At 38.0% G+C, this 22,080-nt stretch overlaps 1 protein-coding gene across 1 annotated transcript in view; it reads right to left on the bottom strand.

The window, feature by feature from the left end:
* LOC124159343 overlaps positions 1–22,080 on the bottom strand; it is a 379,201-nt gene that overhangs the window by 49,525 nt on the left and 307,596 nt on the right. The window contains exon 2 of the mRNA XM_046535099.1: positions 19,347–19,524. Coding sequence (XP_046391055.1) covers positions 19,347–19,524 — 178 coding nt within the window. The remainder of the gene's footprint in view (positions 1–19,346; positions 19,525–22,080) is intronic.

Here is a 22,080-nt window from a genome sequence, read left to right as displayed (position 1 = left end):
GGAACTCATCATAAAGACATGCAAAGCAAAGTGATTTGCGGCACCACGAACAAGCAGAAAAGGCTGATCTATCGGAATGTTGAACGCGTGGTTCGCAGCTAATATAATTTTTATCGATGAGCAGCTCCCAGCAATAATGCCGCGCACACGTTAACTCATCCATAGGAATATCCAAGGATAGAGTCTCAATGTTCAAAAGAAGTGTGTACCCCTAACGTATCAAAGCGATTAAACCAAAGGAAAATATCACTTGACACCCTGTATCTTATGTACATTCACTCCAAGATGGCTCTCTGCCTAACAATCTACTATTTATCTCTCCTCACCATAGTATCAAATCAGCAAAAAAAATCAAAACAAAAACAAACATCCTCACAGACAAATAAAACACAACAAATAAACTCAAAAACAGAAAACAAACCAAACACATACAAAAGTGATTCCGGTCATAAATACACATACATCACCCCTTTCCGCTCATGCCCGTCGGCCGCGAAAAAGGGAAAAAAATTGCAACTTTCCCCAATTATTCAATTGTTCTATTACAGGTTAATCAAGTACCCACATAACATTATATGTTTCCGGAAAAATTATTGAACATGCATGGTTGCTTCGAAGCTCGCTGGCACGAGACAATTTTTCGTAAATGTAAATGACGTGTGTTTTCCTTCAAAAATTATGGACAGTCGTTGCAGTTGTGGAAAAAACGCCTTTTCTACTTGTTCATGGTGCCGCAAATCACTTTGCTTTGCATGTCTTTATGATGAGTTCCATCCTGAAAATTGCAAATAAAGGATTAACTGGAGTGGTGAGGCAGTGTACTGGCCTTCCACATCCAAATCTCGGTAAAGAATTAAGGGGCATTCCTAAATTCAATCCCTGCGTGTAATGTGGATTACACTAGTTGTGCAGTACACCGTCCGTCGGATGGGACGTTAAGTCGTGGTCCCCTTGGCGCCTTTCTTTAAGAGCAGGCTAATGCCGACGCCGGATTTCTATCCACCCTTCATCCTCAGTTCCTAATCCCAAGCTGATCCATTCCTGATTTAAATATAAAATAAACTCTTTTAAAAATATATTCCATAGTAGTAACGAAGATAAGAAAACGAACTTTAAAAATTTAATCAATAAAATTCTTAAAAATTAACACAAAAAAAGTTCCCTGAGCGAGCATCGATCTCGCTACCTTTACCTCCACAGTCAGACACCGTATCCACTGGGCTGTCACCCTATTGTTTAACAAGGGCGTTCAAAAGAGTTTATATAGCGTACCTTCATTTTTAACGATTTTTAATTGCTTTTTTCTCGGAATTTTACGAGAAGTGCGTCGTCTCGCCTCGGCATATTACATTTGTACCCATAAACTACCGATTCGCAAAATTTGAGCTCGATCGGCGATGCGAAGGTCGTGTATTCCCCTTGTTAGAACCATGAGTGAATGATTCCTCGAAGCAAAACTTAGAACGAATATCAATCTTGGAATCGATTTTAGCGAAAGTAAAGTTCGTCTATTTGTCGATAAACATGATGGGTTTCCTTGATTCTGGCTTCTTCCTAGATATATTCGATGTTTTTACAACCAGTGGCAATTCAAAGTCGAATCAAGCTTTAAGTTAAGTTAAGCGAGACTTAAAGTTGTTGTGAATCAGTGTTCGCTCATCTTTAGTGTTCAACTCTACAGTTACGACAAGTTAAGTTGTTGTCAGCAGGGCTTTACATCGTCCGTGGGCGCCCTTTTGCCCTTTATCCCCAAAATTAACACAAAAAAAGTTCCCTGAGCGAGCATCGATCTCGCTACCTTTACCTCCACAGTCAGACACCGTATCCACTGGGCTGTCACCCTATTGTTTAACAAGGGCGTTCAAAAGAGTTTATATAGCGTACCTTCATTTTTAACGATTTTTAATTGCTTTTTTCTCGGAATTTTACGAGAAGTGCGTCGTCTCGCCTCGGCATATTACATTTGTACCCATAAACTACCGATTCGCAAAATTTGAGCTCGATCGGCGATGCGAAGGTCGTGTATTCCCCTTGTTAGAACCATGAGTGAATGATTCCTCGAAGCAAAACTTAGAACGAATATCAATCTTGGAATCGATTTTAGCGAAAGTAAAGTTCGTCTATTTGTCGATAAACATGATGGGTTTCCTTGATTCTGGCTTCTTCCTAGATATATTCGATGTTTTTACAACCAGTGGCAATTCAAAGTCGAATCAAGCTTTAAGTTAAGTTAAGCGAGACTTAAAGTTGTTGTGAATCAGTGTTCGCTCATCTTTAGTGTTCAACTCTACAGTTACGACAAGTTAAGTTGTTGTCAGCAGGGCTTTACATCGTCCGTGGGCGCCCTTTTGCCCTTTATCCCCACGCTGCTAAGAAACTCGATCCTTAAGGTCTCGTTCTTTCGACAAAGCACCTATTTCACCCACCAACCGTAGAGGAGGAGGCGAGGAGCTATCTTCTTTTAATGGCGCACCCTTGAAATTTGATTACCACGAGGAAAAATGATGGGCAGAATGTTTTAAAACCGGATATGCGTTATAAGCACCGTAACGACAGAGAAATGTGGCTGGGACATGAGCAACAAACGAGCACGTGTTGGCATAAGGAAGAGAATGGGATCTAACCGTGTCAAGTGGATGTCACGCCAAATACCGTCCTCTATATAGGTAGCCTATAAATTACGCAAAAATTCCAGTTACATATTAATGAAATAAAGAATTTCATATGTCACGATTATTTAGACTTATGTAAATTTGATTTCCACGCTAACTTTGAAAAATTTCCTTGTTCTTGCCCTGAAAATCGACAATATTGATAAAATTAAAACTCGCTCTTTTTTATGGGCACTTGTTCGAAATATATGGGAAAATGCATGGCAGTTCGTTATTTTTTGCCATTAGCACCAACAGCAATTATCGTAGATGTCATGCGGTCTATTGGTGATAGATTTCACAGTAGCTTCAACGCAGCCTTCCCCATCTATGAATTCTCTACCGTTAAAATTCAGCAGTCATCAATAATACATCTAGCACATACTACCCCATTTCCGTCCTAAGCTCGGATAGATATAAAAACCCAAAAATGTAGGACTACTACTCTCAATTATGTAAAAATGCTATTAATTTCGAAAAATATTCTACCTTTTGGAGATGTGTATCAACAGCCCTAATTTTAAAAATATGGGGAAATAGACTATGAAATCTGCCTCGATATGTAGGATGGTTCCTATGGTATCGTTATACAATCAATATGAGTTCTAACTAGAAGTGTCCTCTAAATAACAACACTGCTATTCTAAATAATATATCATCAAAGTATTTCTCTCTCTTAGATTCGATCCCTAGATAATTCGTATGACCTTAAAATGCTGAATGCAGATTTTTATAATGTCGCCCGATTCAGGCGTGTTATAATGGGAGTTTGACATAAAACCTTGGAAGTAAATTAATGTATAAGACGGGTATTCGGACTATACCACTGACTTGGGCACCCTTTGAACCCTATGAATACACACCTTAGTTTATAAGCTATTCTTTTTGCCAACCCATTAACCTTGACTATGACCTTACGGGTCAAAGGTTGAATATTTTGTAAATAAAAGTGTTTTTATCGTTTTTCTCGTGTCCAAAAACCTAATAACAGACATCTTTGTCAATGAGATTCAGAATTTTTTCCATCTCGAATTTTTTTAATATTGAGACCTCACAAGGCAAATCAAAAATTTTTGTTTGGACCCACATTGTGAGGTCAAAAGGTCAAAATCGTAAATCTTTGCTTACTTTCAAAAATCATATGACCTTTTCCGATGAGTATACCAATTTTCCTGATTATAGCTCGAGGGAAAGTAACAAAAATTAGATGTCAAAAATGGCACACGAGCTATTGGGCAGTCTGTGTTCAAATGAGAGTTATTTGAACTTTTCCACAATTATTTCAATGCATACAGCAATGCAGTTTCTGACTTCCATCACAGTTGCAATTGTTTCAATGTCGTTCATACTCGAATAAGCAGGGAGATGAAAGTAGTACGGCATTAGTATGGCCCGCGTGTGACCGTCACCGGGGTCACGTTATTTACCACGGCACGCCACCAAAGGCCCCGCCTTAATCATATAAATTCCTCACGCTGTGTGTACACGCGGGCGAAGGGAAAAGGGACAATGAAAAAGGATGAACACACACGCACAAAAGCGGGCAATGAGAGGTTGGAGAAGGATCAACGTGAGGGACAAAAAAAATTCACTGCATCCTCGGGGATTGTAATCCTTGACATTTTTCACGGTCGTCCAACTCACCAATCATTCCTACTCCAAGCCCCCACTCCCCCAAATGGACGCTGCGACATTTTTCCTTTTTTTAGGCTCAGCAGGCAATTCTACACCGCAATCACTCCATGACATAAATCATCCCTCATTCACAAATGACTGCTCGGGGACTCGAGTGGAGGCGCAAGTTGAAACTCGGCTTTAAGTAAGAAATTGCATTCAGCATAAAAAACAAAAAAGCAATGACCATTCTAAAAGGGATCGAGTCCCAAGCTGAAGTTAGTTGACCTCGGAGGATGAGCTGATCATCTATCTACCATCATAAGACCCTTTTTTACAGTCGCTTCATTTTCAAATTTCACACTTGCTTGCACGCCGATTGAACATTTCATCCTCCGCAAATAGTAACATGTTGCAAAACATTTCAGTGACAAATATATCGTGGGTCACTTGCGTGTGCATCAGAAATCACTTCATGTAATTTTATATTTTATAATTAATCCCTATTTAGACACCATTGGTTAGTAGGCGCAAATGTATTTGCCAACTCATCCAGCAGCATGTATGATACGCCCTTTATGTTACAGAAAATAATAAAATACTAATACGTAGGCAAAATCACGACGGTGGTCCACAAATAACTGGCATGAGATTCGAATTGGGATAGGTTAGAAATACCTGACTTAGGAAGATACGTTTATACTCAGAACGAACTAAATAAAGTATTTTAAAAAACTTAATAGATCACGTAAGATGTGTTTGAAAGCTGATTCCATCAACTGGTCGGTTATAATTACAAAGATATAGAGTAATTCCAAGATAGATGACTTTTGTAATAGAATAAACGCAACGAATTAAGGTTATATGGATAGAAAAATCATAGGCGATCTCTAGCCTAGAAATACCTCAATAATCACATTCCTAAGCAAATAGTGAACGCTATAATTGGGGATTCAGGCTATTTATTTTAAAAAATTAAATAAGATATGCTTGGTTTATCTGAAAGCACTAACATATGCAAAAAATGTAGAACTTTCGTTAAATTTGGCGAAAAAGTTGATACCTAAATACCACAACGGATAATTATTTTCAAAAGTAACAGGAGAGAAAATTATTCGGTAAATACTTTGAAGTCAGATATTAATTTTATCTTATTATTTTATATTATTTTCATCTCCATGTAAATACTATGAGGTACATGAAACTTATTGCTATTTTTAACCGTCTTTTATTCATTTAAAATATTTAAATAAATCGGGAAATTTAACTCCAACACTAATTCAACCAAATTATAACCTAAAAAAATACTTAAAAGACGAACTAATTTTCAGAAATTATCACGACATCTCTATACACTTCTTTGGATTTTAAAGCTAAGACTTGGGTACACATAATTATTTCGTTTAAAAATAGCGACCTGAAAGTGGAGTGTTACTGCGCCAACGGAAGGGCAATTCCCCACGAAAATAGCAAAAAAAATTCAAATTATTGAACAGGTAGCATCAGAGTGAGCTTTGAGCTGAGCAGGTTGGTGAAAAACGTTGGAATTAGATGTTCCCAATCTTCAGTATAGGCCAAATCGTGCCTTTAGACGGCGTGGGATCGTGAAAGAGGAAAGGAATTGGAGGTAGCAGCAGTCGGCCTTACCAACTACAGCTCAAGAGGCTCTTACTTCATGGTGCAAAGGGCAGAATTAAGCTCATTACCATAGGCGCCTCTGAGTGCTCCTTGAGTGATTAAATGTCTGGTTTTGACCGGTGCAGCGCTGCTGGCTCATTCTCAAACTGAAGAGATGGTAGAGCAGTTGCTCTTTCTCCAACTTATTCCTTCTCCAGATGGATTAGCTAGGCAATATAAAGTAGGAATGCACCTAATTAAGGGATTATAGAACTATAAATAACGTTATACTCTAATAATAACTCCTATGATCCACTACTGTGGCCGTAAGATCTCAATTTTGGATTTATTTAGCCCAGGAAAATCGGATGTTCAAATTGACTGAAGTAACTAGCCTCGAAAATATTTGCAAAAGTAAATTAAGATACATTAAATAGTGACTAAAAATAATTATTTTAAACACATAATCCAATGCTTGGAATCAAAGCAATAATTATAAAACAATACTATAAACCTCGGTCCTTAGTACATGCAGTTAATGTTACTTTGGATTCCACCTCTACGATAGATTAGATATAATTCATCCAAGTCAGTATAGTTACGCCAACGCATATTTATCAATTTAATCCCTTGGAAGCTGCAATCCTTGTTCCGTCCATGAATCACAGAATTAAGTAGACATATAATTCCCAAAAAATACTTAAAAGAAAGACAAAAATTAAGCCATGAGGATATGAAAGATTTACCAAAACATAGAATTTCATTAGTGAATCTCCACAAATTACATAACGGTGTGAATATATATTAGGCAAGAGATGACCAGGAATATTCGATATACTTAATGGCAATCGTGATCCAGAAAATGGATTATTTTTTAAACTGCACTGATAGCGCAGAAGATTTAGTAAGGGTTCATTTCAGGAGTTGATTCGTCAGAATTTTTAGACACTTTTTCAATTTCAATTAAGATAATATATCATTTGCTAAACTATAATTCCATACTAACATACAGGTAAACTGCCAGGAATTATTTTTCAAGGTGCTTAGTAGACGAATAAACTTGATACTCGGGGATAGATGCAGTAAATTATTCTTTCCCTCCAATAAGCAGTGTTTAGAATATAAACGGCGAAATACAATTTCTATATATCAAAATTACGAAGCAATAAAGCCATCCTAGAAAGCAGTTTTGCAGGACTAATTCAACTGATCATTTCATTTCCAGGAAATTTACGTTTCATGGAGTATGGGTCAGTAACGCCTTTACCAAGCTTGTTCTATTTACTTTGACCATTTGATTTTAGATTATGGGACAAGTAAGCTTTTGCACACCTCTGGCTGAAAACCAATGGGATTCTTTGTGAATTCTCGGAAAAATGAAATGCGATAAGGTGTTTTTACGGCAGCTTATGGTGGTTATGTAAAAGAGGGACACCACACATCAAATGGTGAAATTAACTGCAGAATGTTTCTTTATGTGATGAGTTAGAGAGCCGCACTTAAGAGGCTAACTAAGGGCCGAGATGCATTGCTATAACTGTAAATACTAGTAGAATAAGAGAATTATTGAATGCAGAAAGTACACTAGTAGTGATAAAATATCAAATTATTCACGAAAAGGAGATGATAATTCAACAGAATTGTCAATGTGTGCGGCTAATTATGCCTAAAGGAGATTATATTGCACAAGAACACTTCGAATAGCCGTAAAACCGAGGGTCTTGTAACTTCATATGACTCGGTCAAAGACGAATTTGGTTCAAAGTGCGTCGTAAACAGGGCTAATTACACGAGAGAGCCATGCAGGATCAAATAAACCAGATATTTAAAAGCGACTCGCGCTCGCTAATTCCATTCACTTTTATTATCCTATCTCAAAGTCGTCCCTCATCCACGTTCTCAACGTACTAAACAAAATGTACTTTCATGCTTTGCTAATCCATAATGGACTACCAGAGATTAAATACTCCAATTAATAACTAGTGCTACCCGTGACAAAAATTTACTGAGTATAATGGAAAAGTTTTAGGAATTTGAGCATTTTTTATGAGAAGGATGCTGAAAGATATTGTCGAGCAAATTATATTATTTTACTTTAGCGTGATAAGACAAAAATTATGATATTAATTGAATAAACTAATGCACTACAATGAATAACTGCATTTATTATAAACACCCACTCCGCAAAAGTTATCGGAAAATAATTTTATATTATTGGTGACTTCAGTGGTGGCGAGTTGAAATTCTTGTGAGTATAGACGATGGTCATGGGATCGACTCTCGCCTGAGTAGGTTTTTTTTCATATCATTCGTTCAGCAGCAATTTTTAATTGCAACCAAAACTCTGATGCAAAACACCCAAAAAAAGATATATTAGGGTAATTGGCCATTGATTTACTTATAAAAACGTCCCATAAAAGTAATTTATAGGATTAGAACGTAGCATGCTCTTATCATTTTTTCTCTAGCAATTGAGGAAGAATCAAAATTCCTACTATTCTTTATCCCACGATTAAACACAGCTAATGAAGATAGTCAAACATAACATACAGCCTTCAGAAAAACGCAATTCTATCTCTTTTATTTGTGGAAGACGGAGACGTCATCATTACGGTTACGAGCGACAATTTCCAAAGCTATAGAGCCAGTAAATGATCTTGGGGAAGCCCATCTCCTGCCGTTTGTCGGCTTCCCTATGATGAATGGAAATAATGAGGTCGGAAGAAAATGGGGCTACCGGTTGAAGTCATAATCGAGTCAGACTTGATGGCGACAAGATGAATCACTCACGCAAAAACATAACTCTGTTCTATTTTCAAGGGTAGTCTTTCTTCTGCCAGTAATGCGCCGATATGAAACAAGTTTTTGAAAATTCTATTCCTCATTCGCTAGATTATTTCATAGCGACGCAACCACACATCGACGCGCGCAATAACCTATCATTTCTTGGCCATTTGAAAACGATTTGGTTTTCCCCTTGGCCATACTAGCTATAATTTTAGCCATCTTCAGATCGGAAGAGCTGATTATTGGCTACAAACAGGAGACATATGACTCAAAGTCCCGGAAAAAAATCAAGGAACAATTACTTGAGAGCGATTGATATACCTATATCCAATCTATTTATGAGTTGGGAGACTCGAGTACAATATAAGATGAGAAAATCTTCCATAATTCCCTTATAATCTGACACAGACGGTTTTTCATTCATTTTCGCCACACTGTACATAAAAAGCCGCTTTTAAAATATTTTCTATAAGGGTTTTCATTAGTCACGATTGGGAAATCAGATGGTTCACGCACTTCTATCAGAGGTACGCACATAATACAAAACGCTTATTATTTGAACAGAACTTCGTATTTTTCACATAATAATAGCGCTTAGGCATACTGGTTTACTTGGAATAGCATCGCATTTTAGAATATCGAAATAAGATTCAAAGATTTACGACACTTCAGGGTCTAAGAGGTCTCCAACGCATCCATTTGGATAAGTGAGCCATGGCCATAAAACAATAACGAGGACGAGCGTTAAAATTTATGACATGGTAGCAGGAGAGATACTTCGGAGAGAGAATGATGGGCAATTTACTATAAAACACTCAGTCATTCGAAATATGCCGTTCAACATTGCTGAAAGAACATTTCCAAGATAGTAGCTGACACAGCATTTCCCAAGCCCTTATTTCGGAGACAGAGAACTCGTAAAAGGCAAAAGATCCGCCCGGTATCGCATAACATAGATTACAGTGTAACGTTTGATGTTTAAAAACTGTTATTTATGGTTTTCAGGGAGTTGCTGATGGGAGAGAATGGGAGATTGTTGAGAAGAAAAGCAAAGAAGAAAATTTCTTGAAAGAGTGAGATGATAAAAAACTTTAATTTTAAGGAAAAAAAAGAGTTTTTTGGTAAAAAATAATCGTCTGACATTACAGCAGACAAGTTGTTCCTCAGAGGTAACCCTTTGGATTACATATCCATTAAAATGAGCACTATAATCTTACGCACTAGAATTCATAATTTTTCTTTTATAAATGCCGAATTAACACACTGTCATTTGGACCACTCTATCTTAGCAAAATCATTGAAGTAATGGGTTGAATTGCACTCCAGGCGGCCTTGAATGAGTCCACATCGGGGTTTCTTTGAAATCATGCATGCAGAATAGTGAGCAAGCCATCACCTTTAACGAGTGTTATTCCCATCAAAGTCTGGCTCCAGTCAAGGTACATCTATGGGGGGGAAGGAGCTAAGTACCAACCCATCTAACTAAGTGCACCTCCAGCAATGAGGCGAGATTGTTTCCTATACCATTAACACTTCGTGGCTTGCGTCCATTTGAATTTCCAGCGAGTAGTTCGGAGCAGTCAACGTAAATGACCTAAACTGCATCTTTCAGCAAGTCCTACACGTCGAGGTATGCCTCGAGGTTTTAAACCCTATCGTGGACTCGGTCTAACGACACGCCTAAAGCTCCGAGGCACCGCAATGGCTCAGAACGTTATGCCTTCAATGTCTTCAACTCCTACACCACCCTAGGGGTCCATTTACACTGGGATCCATTTTCCAAACCGCCCCCTTATGGGAGCCCGCTGAGAGATCAGTTCCCATCACTCTTCACAATCTCTCTTTCCTTTCCCTTCCATGAGAATAACCAGTCCAACTCCCTCTTCTCTAGGGTATGAAAACTTGAGTGGTCAAGACAAAACGTGGGTCTGGAACACCAAATGATCATTCCAATGTAACAGCTGAAAAGTCCCGGCTGTCCAATATCATTCGTTTTATAGGGGCGGCCACTCTATCTTTTTAAGTGCAAGTTAATTGTACTCGTTACTTTATAAGGTCATAAGATCGGGAAAAGATATTCAGCACCATCCTATTCACTCTTCAGTAGGATACTTTTAATCTTTTTTTTTAAGTCACAAAAGTAAAACCTTACTAATGCTTTTATAAGGAATATAAGTATTATTCCAGGGTTTGCTCACACACTACCGAATTTGTAAACCATTTAAGAAATCAAGTCATCTAGCAGGTAGTTTTATAGAATTCAAGCACTATAAAATAAATATTTACCAGAAAAAAATATATTGTTTCGCACGAAGGATTGAAAATGCATTATTTGGATCAAATATTATGTTTTCTACCAGTAGTAATCATGAGACAAATTTAAAATGGATCAAAGATGAACATTTAATCTGAATTACTTTAGAGAAACAATAATAAATATTGGGTGCTTTCATATGAACAAGGAACAGTAAAAAATAATAGTAATTAAAATACTGACAATCCTGTATTAAAATGGAATAAGAAGAAAATATAATGAATACGAGCATTAAAAGATGCCAAATCATTAATCATGTATGCGAAAAGAGAAGTTTTGGATTCATGTGAAAGGCAATGTTGCTACAATGTTTTTTTTGTAATGAGAAATGATGATATTTTATCGCATTGCATTGAAATTGTTCTTGTTTTCATCAAAAGATTGTCTCTTCTTCTTCTTCTTCTTCTTCCTAGCGTTTGTCCCGCGCTATTGCAGGGTCCGCTTTTCTGCAAAGCCTTCTCCACTTGGCTCGATCCAGGGCGTCTACTGACGTGGCGTTGATGGTCTTCATGTCCGCCTTAATTTTGTCGAGCCAGCGCATCTTTGGTCGTCCTCGTGGTCGGCGTCCTTCAGTACTCAGCCGCATTGCTGTTTTGGCCACGGAGTTCTCATCACTACGCACCACATGCCCATACCACCGCAGTCGAGCCTCCCGCATCTTGTCTGTGATCGATGCAACTCCCATTCTTTTCCGAATGTCTTCATTCCTGATGTGATCCAGGCGGGAGATGCCTAGGATCCATCGCAGCATCCTCATTTCCATGACATGCATGGCCTGTTCTTGATTTGCTGTGGCTGGCCAACATTCTGCTCCATATAGGGCCACTGGGCGGACTACGGTCTTGTATACTTTGGCCCTGAATCGTTCAGGCATTCGACGGTCGCACAATACGCCAGTCACTTGGCGCCATTTCAGCCATGTTGCATTGATTCGAGCTCGTGTGTTGGCGGTTGTGCTTCCATCGTTGCTGATGACAGAGCCCAAATATTTAAACTTCTCGACCTTTTCAAGGTCGTCGCCGTCGATGCTGATCGTGCCATCGGTTTGAGGCCCACACTCCATGTACTCAGTCTTCTTGAAAAAAGATTGTAATATGCCAAAAAACATTTCAATAAAAATGCTATAAACTCAATTTAAACTGAAGTCACCTGGAAATCCTAAGAATCCTTTTTTATTTTTGGATGAAATCGTTCCGTTCTGTCTACTCCACCACTGCATTCATAAAATGTAATGTTATCTTAAAAGTGTTATTTGAGAGGATACCATACACGCAACTCGTAAGTACTTTATAATATTATACACACCAATGACGAAATTCGCCTTGAATAAATCATTTAAATTAGCCGGGATTCGAACCCGATTGCCGGTCAGGTATGCTACCAGTTACACCACAAAACCATCTCTTTTCAAGGCGAATTAGGTTAACCGAACAAGGTCTTGATGTCTAAAGTCCACACGGTGGCACAGGTGACTGTGGTCGAGCTTACTAAGCCACTGTCGGAGAATAGATAACAAATGCGAATTTTACTAGGGTATACATCAAATTGCTAAGAGTAAAGCTACACGGCAACAAATGGAATACATTTTTCGAACAATTGACTTCCTTATAGGTCTCAAAACATCTCGAGAGTCCACGTAAATTCACAGCTCACGCTCTAGAAACAAACGAAGGACAGAGAAGGGACCGCAGTTTCTCAAATCCTCGCCAGGGCCCATTCGGACACGTGGCTCACAGAGGATGTCCTTGAGGCGAACGACAGATCAAGAGGCATTAAGAGTCAATGCCATCGTAATACGCGTTTATACTTATGGCCTCAGAGTCTGACGGTGAGAGGGTGCAGCTGGAAGCTTTACCCCGTCGGCGACAATAACACTAAATAAAAGACGAATGGTAAGCGAGCAAAGTGGAGAATTGAGCGGGTGAGGGAGCGGTTGGCATGGAGGGAAATGTGGAAGGAGAAAGCTTTACTGGGTGTCCGCCCTTAATCAAGTCAACAGAGACTGCTAACAGACGGAGGTACCTATGTCTGAACTCACTCGGGGCGTTCCAAGTCGGGAGATTAAGTCAGCGCCTTGGGCGACCACCATGAAGCGTCCTTCAAAGTGGCCTCAAAGTCTTTACCTCCACAGAGGGATATTGTCAACCAAATAATCATTCTCATCATCAATGATGCATTTTTTTAAGTCTTGGTTTTGCGTTTCATGACTATTTGCTTTGTTATAATCACTGATAGCATTAATCTTTTAATCAGAATGATTTTGAGAAACACTAATTAATATTGGTTGCATTCAGATGAACAAGGAAAAAAATATCATCATCTGAATTATAATGGTATACGAAAGACACGCGCGGAATATGAGAATTTAAAGATACCACATCAATAATTATGTACTGAAAGAAGAAAAGTTTTCTACCCATGTGTAAGGAGCAATGGCAATATTTAAGTTTTGATCTCACATTAATATTTGAAATTAACATTAATGAAGTTACCAACATTTCAGTTATTCAGTGCTACCAATAAAATATTATAGTAGTTACTAATGCTGCTTAATTGTTTCCCATTTAAGATTTTAAAAATCAATCAAAATTATTGATGTAAATTGATGAAACCTTTACTTCAAAAGTTCTTTTGTCACGACTTAGTTCATTTTTATGGATAACCCATTTTTATGTACCCATTCATATGACACAATTGCACCTAATAACAAACAAAACAGATAAATAATCATTCTCGTCATCAGTAACGCATTTTTAGTGTATATGTAGATTTTTGTTTTTCATTATTATCGTAGAAAGACGCTTTTCAAACCACGCCTTTAAAATGATAGGTATTGTAAGAGCTTTATCACTATTATAATATAGTTTAAAGCAGTTATTCTCGTTTCGTAAAAGTTGTTTACATCATAAGTACAAATATTCAATGAAAATCATAAGTTCCGAAGTATCTCAACATAAAAGTATTAGCTGAAAGGAATTTTGTGACCTGGCTGCGCTTTCAAGAAAACAGCAATACTGAAATGGTATTTTAAATCTATTATTTTGCCTCATTACTTGACTTACAGTTAATCCTTACTTAATGAGATTACTCATAAATATGCAAATAGATGAAAATAATTTGTAATTTAGCTATGTGGAATGGAATTTTAAGGGCGCGAATAAAATCATTATTTACCGTCAGAATTCACAAAAAAATAATTAAGCTCAAGATCTAGAATAAGAATTATAAAGCTAAGATGAGATTAATATTTGTGGAATTTTGAATGAATATAGATGGCAGTGTTAAATCCATTTGAATATTTTTTATTTCGATTTACAGTTAATACTGGAGCACGAAAGGGTGTAAAGCCCTTGTAGTAATTGGGAAATCCTCACGGTAGCACGGATGGCATTATTCGCATCCCAAGAAGCACTCTCCATAAACCTGGAAACGATATTAAGTTTCATCAAGCCCTGAGAACTAGAAGAATAGAACTTCTTCGCTCCATGATTATATTTTTAAAGACTTCCATTGCAAATAAAAAACATGCCATGAAATTTTGTAGTTTATGCAATATGCCATTTTTGCAGTATTTTGCAGTTATAAAAAGTCATCCTTCGTACGCGCGTAAGCAAAAAAAAACAATTTCAGCAGAATTGTTTCATTCGTACGCCAAGGTCATTCAATAGAGCAGAGCATCGCAACAACTGCACACGAAGCAATGTTTGCCTAGCACCAGAAGTTAACTTAAAAGAGAACCAACAAATAAAGAAATGGAAACGAAATTATGTAAAAAATTAGGTGCTGATGTAGATGAACAAATTAGTTAGGGGAAAAGGAAATAATTTTGAAAATGATTTACGAAAACAAAGAATATTCTTAATAGCAGTTGAAGTTGAGTAGTTCGCACTTTCAGCTATTACAAGTCTACTATAAAGATCGATAAGCATCAGAATAATTGCATTCAATCAGCTTTAGATCAAATATTGATTACAATCAACCAGGCCAAGAAATAGTCAGGCATTGGAAAATCATAAAAGCTACATAATTGTTTATCTTTACATCATGGCCATCATAATTGTTTACCTTTACAAGGGGTTAGGTGGAAGAGGGGACTTTTCAGTCTCAACCTCGCCCGAATAAAGGCATTTTATTATTATTATTATTATTATTAAGTCATTAGAAAATCATAACGAGCCCTTTTTAACAATCCCCTATTACAAAATTTAAATATCGCTGTATATATAGAAAACTGTTCCTAAAGTAAATATGAAGAGAGTGATCTTATTTTAGGTAACACAGGCTCAAAAATTTATACGAAAATTAATAATTGATTTTCACCACGATGACGTCATTGAATTTTCTCAAGTCTCTCCATTTTAACGGATTGGTTGGTAAAACACAAATATTTGGGGCAAAATTTATCCCAAATTTGCTATCGTAACTTGGATGAAAATACGATCGGAGAGTGACGATTACGTTAACGCCTCAACGTTACATAACGCAACCAGACAGACTAAAATGTGCTGCTGTGTGTGTCAAAGGATACATGGGAAGTCATTGGCTCCGTCGCAACGCGTCGGTGCTCGATATGTAACTGCTGGAAAGGTAGGAGCATAAAATTCAGTACGTATAATTTCTATCTCAAAATAAAAAATCAGACAGACGTATTGAAGTTAAGTAAGAGGCGAGCCTTTTAAGTGAATAAATACGAATTTTTTTATATGACCGAAAAGCAAAATCAACAAGATAAATTGGAAGCATGGAATTATTACCCTATTTCGGTGGAATAAGGAGACAAAATGCTTTCAAATGCAATTAATAAATTCTTTATTGGTTATTATGCAAGCGCGTAGAGGATTTTTAACAACCAAGAGTGAGGCAACGTCACTTAAATATCGTTTTTATTGAGACCGACGAAGATTTTTCGTTGTGTATAATTGAGCGCGATTGATTATCATAGAATTAATCAAGGTTTGTCATGTTTACTTTACGAGGTTTATTCCCGGCAATTACATCAAATTTATTTTCCGTTTAAATGATGTCGATTAAATTCAATTAAAAAGACGAGCGATGAATTTACAAATTAACTTCGAGCGGAGATAACCATTGGCCAAATGCAACGGTTCAATGAAATTCACCACCACTCCCATTATTTGTAGTTAGATGTGACCAGAGAGAGGTTTTTGACAAATATACATACAACCTAACCAAAAATTAATAATTACCTTCGATGTATGCGTTAATATTTTAAACTTTTCAAAACCTTTAACTATTTATTTATTTTGGCGTATGGCTTTCCTATTTCTCCATAAGATTGCCTCAGAGGCAAATATACAAATATTTACAATTGTATATGCATCAGTTATACCTACCTGATTAAAATTGGATATGGCTCGAAACTTATATACGTACTCACACCCCTTTCCTAACATATTTTTAAAACCGAAGACATTAGTACTTCCCACATAACTTTTATTTCAAAATTTTACGACGCATAACATGACACTGTGGAATAACTACATGTGCTGCCCTGGGTGCAATTTGGAAGTATATATGACCGAGGGGGAAGTAAAAGCAGGGAGATGGGGTTAGTACGTATATTACCTTTACGGTTAGGAATACATTTTTTTAATATTCAGGAAACAAAACTCCTGAGAGGAAGCTGAGTACTGCAAGTGAAGAGAATGGGGAGTGTTCGCGTCCGGAGAAGATTTATAGGGCTACTATCACAGAATACAAAAATTCACTCCATGCAAATACTATACCTACAAAACTTAGTTTTTTTAGCAGTATTCCCGGACATATTTATAATAAAAAATAAAATTAATACATTCGTAAAGAAAAACAGTAAACATGAAAGGCTATTTAAAATATACATGTAAACATGCATTGCCAAGGAATTTCTTTTTAAGAGTTATAAGACGAAATATTAGTCTTTATGGGAATCAGGATATATAGTGGGCGTGAGTTTTTTAATGTAAGTTGATGATATCGATGAATCGAGAAAAGTCGATAAAGCACATCGTGCGACTCTGGATCGCTCACTATTCAGATGAAAGACAGAGATTTACCGTCGCCATGAGACCTAATTACTTTACCAACTACGTCTCCGTGATCGCCGGAACTTATGCCGATGCCATCTCCTTGCAAGGCAAACAAACAGATTTTAGCCATCTATACCTATCTTGGATATATCTTTAACTTATGTTTATATCACGAAATTTTAGAGTATGTCGGCACATTATCACACATAAGCACCATGAACTTTAAAGGAGACGTATCTGACATCGCAACGGGGTATGCATTATCAAGTAATTTGTAAGCATATGAAAGGTCGGGAAAAGGAAACTTTGTCTTTTTGAAACTCAAGTCGTAATGCACTCACGTCGTTTCTACACGAACGAGAGAAACCACCGCAGGGTGCTCACATCGCTCGACGCAAGAGCGCATCGACCAAAATGTCGGGTCAGTTTTTAAAGACGTCATTTTCCCGGGTAATAGATATAAAATCGAATAAAACTAGATTGTATAAGCCTTAAAAACGGATTTAGTGTCCAACTGTGCATAATATTATCCGCGCCATATGGATAGTGTTGGAAAGGAGAAGGGAAACTCTGCGTTAGCATAGGCCCCCTCTATAGGGAAAGACACCTACGGGACCAAAACTTAATCCCATCCGTCCACAGCTTAAAGTCCCATCCGTCGCAGTGTGCCGGAGTGCAGAACACGAAGTTCCCGCCACAAAATCTGGGCAAAATGCACTCTCTCTGCCGATATCGTGGTCTTCTCTTTTACTAGCTCACTGGTAATATTAATTCTCACGTTCCGTTCGTGGAAGCTCGCGCTATCCCAATGACGGTACGAGATTCTTCCTTCAAACGCCTTCCAAAGCTATCATAATCATGGGGAGTCACCATCTCATCACGGCAAGAACCTTTACCCTTGGGCCTCCCCGAAATCCACCATCATACGACACTGGCTAATAGACTGGACCTCTGAGGGCCAAATGCTTTTCAGCTGTCCTCCGCACAGTATTAAAAAAGGATCGGATTTCTTCCAAAACTTCTTTCCCACCACTACGATTTAAAAGCTCATATCAATCTAGCCGTCAAAGTAACCGATATCCATTTTCACCTGGCATAAAATCACTACCATCATCAGAAATAAAATTATCAATTAAATCATGAAATCAGCGATCTCTTCCGTCAGGGAAATGTCTGGTACAAATACTAGTTTCATGAATTCATAAAGGGGGTTTTCACCCAGACAAAAGAACCACTCGAATTCATTTATAATTCGACACATGGAGGGGAGGCATAAGCCAAGAAAAAAAACACTTTTTCCAAGCTAAAAAAAATAATCTTTCTCATTCATCCATTATCACTTATGTCTAAAATTGGCAAACGCGAAAGTTGAATAGCACTTTTTATAAACTGATGAGCTCATTCTATTCCTGACTATTTCACTTGTTCAGCGACAACCTTTCTTAGGTATGAACAGCAAAAAACCACAGGAAGCCCGTGCGTGATGGCAAATAGTAGGCGAGAAACGGTAAACTTCTCGGCAAGAGCTCGTTTCGTCATATTATGCACGAAAAAGTTAAGGTCCTTAAATTCTCTGAAAATAGACTACGAATCGAAAAATTGAATAATACGGTAAAATTTTCAAACCATGTAACAATGGTAAGTTAAAAAATGAAACGAGCCCATAATACAATCGTAGCCGATTACTAGGAGGCTTTTAGGCCACCTCCTATGCTCGTTAGGCCGAACCTTGAGTAAGAGGCGAGTATATGAGGTCCGATGCCGATAGACTTCATCTTTGAACTTAATTCATACAGATGAAAGCAGAAAATTTTGACTTAAGCTGCTACGAACAAACTTGGTAGGCTACTCAGATATGGCACAAACGAAGCTCGGAGACCACGTGCGAGGCTTAGATTTGCTAGAGGTATTTAAAACATATATCTTCCCGAAAGACACAGGAAGTATCATCTTGGAACCTTATTATGTTGCAAGATCCGACTGAAAGGAGAATGAGAAATATTTTTCTATATAAAGGAGAATGAGAAATATAAAAAATGAGAAATATTTTTCCGAACGCATAAGTCGAGGAATTCAATTTTCACTAGATCATTGAAGGAATATAATAAATGGTAGGAAAAATTCAGCAATCAAATATTTCAAATGCGCACTTTTTTATATTATTTTACAAAGCGTTACTTTTTATTAACTGATGGTGTCGTAACACCCCTCGCCTCACGCCAATTGCGGCGCCTTGCGGGATAGCAAGTAGAGGGAATATGAAGAATGCATAAATGGAAAAACTTCGACTCTTTTCATTAGTTAAAGAAGTTAATAGAGTAAGGCTTGGTTGCTCACCGTCGGCGGCAGTTTTCCCGTGCCCGCTGTGGTGGTGGTGCTGGTGGTGGAGGCGTTTGTGCGCGGCGCGAACTTGCGACCCCGCCGTTGCGAGCCTCGAGTGCTGCAAGTGGGGCGGCAGGCCAGCCACGGCCGAGGCGGCGGCGGCGGCCGCAGCGGACGCGGCTGCTGAGGCGTCCTATAGAGAGATAAAAGAATGAAAGAAGATTATAGAGAGAACAGGGCGGATTCGATTGGTTAAGGTGATATCCAAAGATTTTATCGATGGATTTTTCTTATTTATAGGAAAATCCTCCAAAATCGTTGGCACATTAATGGCTGATGCCGGGTTTTGCTATTTAGTGGGCCCTTTCCGCTTCTATAGTGGCGAGGGTTTTCCCCGTCCCTACCTTCCTTCCCTATCCCTATCCCAGAGGCGTCATCGGGCTCCTATCGCGGCGGCGCCTCTTTCCTTTTTCCTTCCCATCCAAATCCTCCCCGGAAGCGTGGGCGTATATGTCTCTGACTTGGTTCTCGGCCCCGGTGCGTTGTAACCCTGAAAGAACCCCTCTTGGGGTCTCATTGGTGTGGATGAGGTGATATATTGTTCGACGGAGATAAATTTCAACTCTTGCTTATGAGTGGCGGTGAAATTCAAATTAATCACCATAGGAACAGTAGCGAATCTAGGAAAGGGACTAGGGGGGAGCTAGCCGAAAGGCCTGGGGGTGGCCCAATTCACCCTTAGCAAAATTACCATTTTATCTAGTGTACATTGTATACCTCAGGGGGGAAGTATAGCCCCTCCTAGCCCCTTTCTGGATCCCTAAAACTTTCCCTAAACCGGAAATCGATCAAAAACCGTAGGCTTTCAGAACCATTCAGCAGTCTTTGGCTACACAACATTTGAAAGCATAGTAGCAAACTAACGCATCTAAAAATCGGAGACGAGACACAAAAATATTTAAGACTGTCCCACAGACTAAAATATTATTTTTTAACGGATAACTGATGGATTTTATCATAAAACTATCAATTCAAATATGTTTCACAATACTCTGAAATTAATACGAATTTCAAATGCCAAGGAGGAAAAAATATTCTTGAGTCTCTTAGGAACTCCAGAGATCTGTGCTATGACTCACAGTTCAGGCTAATTTTTTCTCAATTTATGTGACTTAGGGAGATTGATTTCCTGGGATCATTCTGGCTCGTCGAGGGTTTATTTGGTAAGGTGTGATGGGATTCATTATGAGAGGTCCGAAGTCTGCCCTCTCAGAAAGGGAGTTAGAGAACTAATTTCGAGGCACGGTTAGTTCATTTGAAACACATTTCAGTGTGAAGGGGGATTAAAACCGATGAATTTCCAGCATTCAAAACGCTTTTTCCCAGCTATCGACCACTGCACATTTATAAGTACTCCTTTATTTGCACTCTTTCAGGATATGATCATTTTTAAAGAAAAGTTACTTGATGTCAGGCAAGATAATAAACGCGGCCTGTCTATCTTGACGAATAACAATGGAGAAAAATAATTAACCAATACGTATATTTTTACGTGATTAAATCATCCAGTGCTTTAATTAAAAAAAATTGTTTTGGATAGCCAGAGCTCTTCCTCGCGACAGGGAAATTTCCACAATTTCAGGCCAAACAGTTTCCCTAGGCCACCTAGTATTAAAAGAATTTTTTCCGGATTCCAGAAAGTTAAATCCAAATTTTAATGCGATACCTATCGGTCAGAAGCAGAAAAAAAAACCTCGTAACCACCATAGGAATGTTTTTTTTAAGAGATCACAAAACTAGGAAAATTCCATGTGAAGTACGAAATTGCTAATACGGGTGTCAAAAAACGCGCAATACAATATAAAAACGCTAAGTATTCCTTGGGAACTTATGCAATTAACAGACAAGAGAACTCCTTAGACACAATTAACATAAACCTTGAATACACCCTAAAGGAATGAAAAAAATATATAGATGACGCAACGCTAGAATTGAATCTGGGAAACACATTAATATACACTATTAAATATACTAAGCCGTAAAAGTTACAATGTTTGAGCCCATAGAGTCCATTAAGGTCAAAAAACATCCACTCTCAAATGGCATAGAATGTATTCAAATATGTCTTGTAAAATGAGGGATAGTATAATTCCGCCTTGAAACGTATAAAAATGCTATGTAGCCACGTTTAGATTTACACTGTCACGGGCATATATGCCACAGCAAAACGAAATGATGATTGATATCTTTTTCCTGAATTATGATCGGTAGCATACGAATATTATTAATAAAAAAATGTATCATTTAAAAATGTACAAAATTAGATGCAAGATGGCTAACTCCAATTTTTTGGGGCATAAAAAATATGAAACAACTCTGTCTACTGAGTAACATCGTGGTCAAGAGCTTTGCAGCACGGCAGACATTTCGAATGAATAGGACTAGGGTGGGACTCTATGACTACCTTCCGCAATGAAAATTGATTAATAACATTGCTTTGAAATGCTTGACATCACACCAATAAATTTCTGATCAGCTGCCCCGAGGTCTCCTCAATTACTCAGGATACTGATCACTACACCGGAATGCATCAGTGATCATCGCATGCTTCGTTGTGATTTCAATTTCACGTCCAAATACAATTAATTCCACCCGTACGCGCCAAAAATGAATTGCACTGTCGATTGCGGCTGGTTAATAATGACATATTGCAAGATTGGTCAATTAAGTTTTTCATCCGGACATATCA

This window comes from Ischnura elegans, chromosome 5 (assembly GCF_921293095.1).
Source record: "Ischnura elegans chromosome 5, ioIscEleg1.1, whole genome shotgun sequence".
NCBI lineage: Eukaryota > Metazoa > Arthropoda > Insecta > Odonata > Coenagrionidae > Ischnura > Ischnura elegans.
This window is presented reverse-complemented; position numbering and strand designations above follow the sequence as displayed.